Source organism: Periophthalmus magnuspinnatus, chromosome 4 (genome assembly GCF_009829125.3).
Source record: "Periophthalmus magnuspinnatus isolate fPerMag1 chromosome 4, fPerMag1.2.pri, whole genome shotgun sequence".
NCBI classification, from domain to species: Eukaryota; Metazoa; Chordata; class Actinopteri; order Gobiiformes; family Gobiidae; genus Periophthalmus; species Periophthalmus magnuspinnatus.
In genome coordinates this window covers 15080384-15087038 of record NC_047129.1, presented here as the reverse complement: position 1 = coordinate 15087038, position 6655 = coordinate 15080384, and the positions used below count along the sequence as shown (strand labels likewise).

Genomic DNA, 6655 nt, shown 5'->3' with positions numbered 1-6655 from the left:
ATAATATTATGTTGCGTTCTCTTTAATTTACAGGAGTGAATAAATATTATTAATAGTACATTTTAAAAGCATTACACGTTAGTCAATAATTTGTTTTATATAGAAATGTATGTCATTTCTTTACTATTTATGCCTAAAGTACATTAAATATACAGAAAATATATTAAAATATATATTTTCTGTAACAGACCTAACCGGAAGTAGTCTTGTGTCAAAGGTTGCACACATTGTGCGGCGCGGTTTACTTCTGTTTTCACATAGCAATGAATGAATTTACTACTTAGAGCGTGTCCCCATACTCAAAAGAGTCGTTTTCACAAACATTAGAGAAGTTATTTTTTTGAATTTGCATCTACAGCACATCACGATAATCGCACGTGGTAAGTCGAGGTATTTTTGACATCAGGCTAAAGCTAAGAGCTAAGTTTCTTGTTATTTAAACAATTAAACCACCGCTTGCTTTCTGTCTTTCCTGTTTAAATCTGCTAAACATAGCTAGCTCCAATATATCAGCGCTATTCCTGTGTTAAATGTATGTGGTAGGCTACGCCATATCTAATTATAACATAACTTTTTTCACCCTTTTCGAAGACCTGAATAAAGATGGCTGGAATATTATTTGAAGACATTTTTGATGTAAAAGATATAGATCCAGATGGCAAGAAGTTTGACAGAGGTAAAGTGCATGCATTACATACGATATATTGAATCTTGATCTATTTACTCAATTAGACTAGTTTTGCATTTTTTGCAGTCTCTCGTTTGCACTGTGAAAGTGAATCGTTTAAAATGGATCTTATCTTGGACGTAAATATTCAAATCTACCCAGTGGATCTCGGTAAGTATCAATTTATGAAATGCCTTTTTAAAGTATGATTGAAACACTGATTTTGGACCAATTCTTATTTTGCTGTGAGGCGACAAATTCAGGCTGGTTATCGCCAGCACTTTATATGAGGATGGTACACCAGATGATGGAGAATACAACCCTCAAGATGACCGACCATCCAGGTGTGTTTTGTGGAAACCTCTATTGTGATGATGTGTAATGTTTGTTTGATTCATGTGTTTGATTTCATATGTGTGTCATATTGTTTTAGGTCAGACCAATTTGAGTATGTCATGTATGGAAAGGTTTACAAGATAGAGGGTGATGAAACCTCCACAGAAGCAGCTACACGCCTGTAAGTGGTAGCACAGTTTATAAAAATACGTATAGTGTACTACATTGTTATTTTTTTCTATAACTACGCAATATGTTTGTGTAATCCTTCATCATCCAGGCATGTTCTATAATGAAGGTAAAAAACTGTGAAATAGACTTGAGTGTCTTGACCTGAACAAGCTGCCCTGTTGACTGCTTATGAAATCTTCCTGACTATGTGATTTCCACTCTTCATGTGTTGCTTTTTGTAGGTCTGCATATGTTTCTTATGGTGGCCTTTTAATGAGGCTTCAAGGAGATGCCAACAACCTTCACGGCTTTGAAGTGGATTCTAGAGTTTACCTTCTGATGAAGAAACTGGCATTTTGAGTGTATTCTAGTTTGGAAAAATTTTATACTTCAATTTGTTAAACATTTCTGTTGGAAAATCATTCATCTGTTAAATCTGTATCATCAAAACAAACTCCCTACTTACTGTAAATAAACCGTTTTTTAATATACGTGTTGCAGCATGTTTTTTTATTTTATAATATATAAGCATTTTTTGTCATACTACCTTATATTTTGTAACTAATAGTGCACATATATTTTCAAACCTTAATTAATTTAATCATAGAATCTCAGAATGCCACTTTAAAACAGACTTCCCAGTGTCAGTGATAATTGGCCTTACCATGGACTTAAAAGTGGAGCTACCTAATGTGTTCCCTCTTAGGAAGAAACACATGCACTAGTGTGTTTTGTACAACAATGAAACATCGCCTCTTGCTGGTTGTGTTTGTCATTGCCACCTGGATGCATTATATTTCACGTTTAATCCAGTTTCACCTCTCCCATAAGGAGTTGTCAACACAAGTTAAGGATGGTAAAGGAGCGTCAGGTAGGCCGGAAGTGACGCAGTGGAACTAAACTGCGCACACTCCTGGGGCAAGTACGTTTTCTATACACTCATGGGTCAGAGTCGTTGGACCTTTTGGAATAATATAACATTTTAGATGACCATGGAACTGATGAATCTCGTCTTAAGAACTTCTGTATTTTTTTATTTTATGAAAAGCAGCGGATATGATGCGTGATGTGGTTCCGCATTCGCATCTAATTGGAAGCACTACACTCGAGATTACTTGTCTATCCCAACAAATTGTCGCCTGTAGCTCCAAGAATAATGAATAAACACCTTTAATATAGTCGCTGCTAAAGCCATGGATGAACAACGCAAAAAGAAGCTGACTTATTTCACGATTGGACTTCTGTTCCTTCTAAGCGGAGTGGAATATGGTGTGTGTTGCTTTGATTTATGTAGACTACTTAAGTGTTTGTTTTATTATGTTGGTCTTTTTTTTATCTTGGGTAAAACGACGACTATATTTCTCTTATAGTGACAGCCAGTGTACCCTTTGAATTTGCTTTTTTCCATGTATTATGTATTTTATCCTGAATATTTTGCCTATTACCAACTAAGTTGAATTCCTCCTGCGTTTACAGCAGGAGGAATTCATATTTATGTTCAGATTTTTGAACAATCAGTGTTTTCATCAAATTTTCTTAAGGCACCGTTATTAGCGTCTCATGACTATGTAATTGTATTTTGATTGTGTCAGCTCAGCAAAACCCATTGCCTCAGTAATAAGGCTACATAAGGAAGAAGTGCAACCACCCTGCATCACATGATACTACGTTTTTCCATCCAACCTTTGACTTTAAAGCTGTGTATGGTCTTGTAAAATGTTTGTTCATCCGGCTCTTGAGCAAGCATGTTTGTCTTGGGCTATTGCATGAGCTAGATAGTAAGATTTACTTTAGAAGTGATGGTAAAACATTATTCCATTTGTCAGTCCATTTTGGGTAACTGTTGTGCCCTTCTGTGTCCTTCAGCTGTAATATTACCAACGATATGGAGATACTTGCAGACTTTGGATGCTGCTCCATACTTCCTTGGTCTGTCTCTCTCAGCCTTCAGCTTTACTGGGCTCCTTTCAGGACCACTCTTTGGGCATTGGTCCGACCGAACACGAACCACCAAGAAGATCATATTGTTTGCCAATCTTTTTGAGATTGTGGGTAAGAAACCAAACCTGACTCAGATACTGTGAATAAAGGTTTTTGGTTAAGTTACAAAGACTAAAGAAAAACAAATCTCTCACTCACCCCCTCTCTTTCTTTCTCTTTCTGAAGGTAATTTTATGTACTTTATGGGCCTTTCTAAGTGGCTCCTTTTGTCAAGTAGACTTGTAGCAGGTATGGAAAAATTATATAATAGAATAATTCAAATGTTAAGATAAAAATGTTTAATTATTGGACTTTTGACTTTGTCCAGGCATTGGCACTGGTGCTGGATCTTCTATCTTTGGATTTTTAACAAGAAGCACTCTTCCTGAGAACCGGGCGTCTGTTTTTGCTGCTGTCATGGCATGTCGACAAGCTGGCCTTCTCATTGGTATGTAGGCCCGTTTGAAGTTTTCTTGGGTTATAGGTTCTATTTTATGCTCCATATATTATTATGTAACATGTTTCATCACTACTTCACTAAAGTTTCCTCTCATACATTAATACAAACTTCTTTGTGAATTTGTTTAGGTCCAGCATTTAACATTTTCCTAAGGTTGTGTGATTTCCGTTTGGGACCTTTTGTCGTCAACAAGTACACAGCACCTGGGGTAATAATAATATGCCAGTACTAACAATACCAACAACTGTTCTGTGTTGTTAAATTTTGTCACTTATTATTTCTTCAATTATTTCTTCTTGCAGCTCTTTATGTGCGCACTGTGGACCTTACTTCAGCTGGCTATTGTTTTCATGTACTGGGACCTGCCGCCTTTGGAAAGAAGCATTGCTAAAAACAGGCAAACAAACGGGAGCAGTGTCAGTGAGCAAGGAGCTGAAGAAGATAATGAAGACAACAATGACGAGGCACAACCACTAATGCACTCTCAGGAGGTCCACGGCTCTTATGGCTCAGTGGTAACGCCTGACCAGTCTAGCAACCACATCTGTGCCAACACAAATCACATCTCCCCACCTACGTCTCCTACAGCAGAGTCCCCGGAGTCGTCCAACCCCTTTAAAAACTTTAACTTATCCCGGGGTAGGCAGACAGCTTTTTACTAAGGAGTTTCTTCCATAATAATTTATACTACCGGTATATACCAGTGATAAACAAATCTGTGTTTTATTCTTGTATTTTAGAGTTCCTGAGAGAAGAGGTTGTTGTGTTGCTGGCAGCTCAGTTCATTACCCTGTTTAATCAGACTGCTTTAGAGGTAATGACACGCAGACATTAACAAGTAACTTTCTCTTCTGTACTGGACTAGGTTTGGTTTTCCATGGTCATATTTGCCAGTGTGGTCAGTAATAAAAAGCACTGGAAGCTAGAACTTATTTGAAAGAACACTTTCATGCACACTTATGTTCACCAGGGTGGTACGGTGGTGATGCAATTTAACTTAACCATTGTTTACAGTTGCCTTTTAACAGAGAACCCTTTTGTGGCATTGAACTAAACTGTACTTCTTCATATGACATATCGCAAGCCTCATAGCATAACTGCCAATTTTTTTTTTGGCCTAATAGAGTAAAAAGGTTTTTATTTTTCTGAAAACCTGCGCAATTATGCTATGAGGCTAACAATATATTGCCTGGCTAGTTAGACAAATTTAGTCATCCTCCATAGAGGGTTAATTTCCTCTGATGAACCGATCACAGCCATTTGGTACAGTTTTGCTACTTCCAGACTTTGGCACATAATGATATGTGTTGTTGTCTTGTACCAACATCGGGTTGTCTTTAACAGAATCCACATATCTATTCTATAACATTTACCTGTCTTCTGTTGATTTGCTGGTTAAAGTAAAGAAAAGTGTGCTCTCTACAAATAAAACTATACTATGACCTCAAGTGACCTCTTTCCACACATTGAAACATGTGTTACGTGTGTAAACAAATTCCCTTGGTCAATATAACCTTTCATTTAGAATTTAATGTACTAGCAGTCTCTCCACTTAGAATTTTGTGAAATGTTCTAAATACAGACTAATGTAATTTTCCACCCCTCTTACTGCCCTCTGTAGACCATGGTGACCCCGCTGACTCAGAAGTTCTTTGGCTATGGCGAGCTGGAGAATAGCATCATGTACTGCCTGTGTGGTGTGGAGGTGATCGCAGGCTTCTTCTTTGTGCGCTGGCTGAGCGGGCGTGTAGCTGAGAGGGTGGTCCTGGCTGTGGGCCTCGTCATCTGCAACATCTCCAACGTGTGGTGCCTCATCTTCTTGGCCTCCCCACTAGGTCAAAATTCAAATTATTGCTTTATTAAATGTGACAATAAACCTGTAACCATAATGTACGACAGCTGTTTACTGCATCTGTGTTGTAGTTAAATGTTTTGGCTAATGTTTTCTCTGTGCCTTTGTTCGGTTGTGCAGGAGACTTTCCATGGAAGCTGACTGAGTTCATCATTGGGGTGTTTCTTCAGGTTTTGGGTTTGCCATTTGTGGCTGTGGCCCAAGTCTCACTGTATTCCAAAGTTACTGCAGAGAAAACACAAGGTATGAAACTTTGCATGTCTATTTGTGTGAGTTTGTCTTGTTTTTTATTGTTTTTGTGGTTTTCCAGGATTCAGTCAAGGAGTGCGTCGCTCAGTGGGGGGTCTTGCCACCATCCTGGGACCTCTCTGGGCTGGAGGTCTGACCGACAATATGTACGTCATGTTGGGAGTCATGACGGGTCTTCTTGTTCTTTTATCGGTAATGTCACCTCTCTTTTATATTTCCATATTTCTCAGTTAATAAATATTTTATTTACAAAGAAGCTAAAATAAATTCTGATGATAGCTTGTCACCTAGATGGGTCCAACACCAACGGTCTTTTATGTTTCTTCATTCAGTAAATTGGGTTGCATTTTATACGCTAGGCTTACATCTGAAAATTAATACTGTCTTATAATTTCATTTTCTATTTGCTTTGGATACAGTGTTCTTTTGATTTTGTATAAGATTTGTCTGCTCATTGTTGACATAATCATTATGTTTCAGGTCATGCTGGTTTTCTCCTACAACCGTCTGGTTGAACCTGCTGCTGAGGACCAAAATAACACATCAGAAGACTGCTGAGTTTGTTCACTGAGACTGTGAAGGAAAGTGCACATCCCCTCACACATTTATAAACACGTATATGTATGTTTCCCATGGAAATGTGGACTCTACATGTCATTTCACATGTTTAGTGTTTTGTTTTTTTATACTGGCTGTCAGTAAAGTGTGACACTAACCCAAGCCATTTTAAATCAGTACCTTAAATGCTGCATTACTCAACACACTTTTTAATTTATTTAAAATGTTTATTAATATTTAACATTATAATAATATATTTAACAGAAAAGGGGTTTGGGATAAATGAATAGGCAGACATGTAGAGATATGGAGGGTTTATATTTCATTTAGATGCAATTTTCAGCAATAAAACAAAGAGTTAAAGTTGTTACTGTTTGCTTTT

At 37.5% G+C, this 6655-nt stretch overlaps 2 protein-coding genes across 2 annotated transcripts; both read left to right on the top strand.

The window, feature by feature from the left end:
- The first annotated feature begins 208 nt into the window (after nucleotides 1-208).
- Nucleotides 209-1663, top strand: polr2h (RNA polymerase II, I and III subunit H). Its single transcript, XM_033964786.2, has 6 exons — nucleotides 209-380; nucleotides 592-676; nucleotides 755-838; nucleotides 918-1011; nucleotides 1101-1184; nucleotides 1417-1663. Exons 2-6 carry the CDS (start codon nucleotides 604-606, stop codon nucleotides 1532-1534), a joined length of 453 nt encoding a protein of 150 aa, XP_033820677.1. The 5' UTR covers nucleotides 209-380; nucleotides 592-603; the 3' UTR covers nucleotides 1535-1663.
- Nucleotides 1664-2086: 423 nt separating this feature from the next.
- mfsd8l1 (major facilitator superfamily domain containing 8-like 1) lies at nucleotides 2087-6428 on the top strand. Its single transcript, XM_033964785.2, has 11 exons — nucleotides 2087-2443; nucleotides 3041-3226; nucleotides 3341-3403; nucleotides 3483-3602; nucleotides 3743-3822; nucleotides 3917-4253; nucleotides 4355-4428; nucleotides 5236-5449; nucleotides 5587-5709; nucleotides 5777-5907; nucleotides 6196-6428. Exons 1-11 carry the CDS (start codon nucleotides 2368-2370, stop codon nucleotides 6271-6273), a joined length of 1482 nt encoding a protein of 493 aa, XP_033820676.1. The 5' UTR covers nucleotides 2087-2367; the 3' UTR covers nucleotides 6274-6428.
- The last annotated feature ends 227 nt before the right edge of the window (nucleotides 6429-6655 follow it).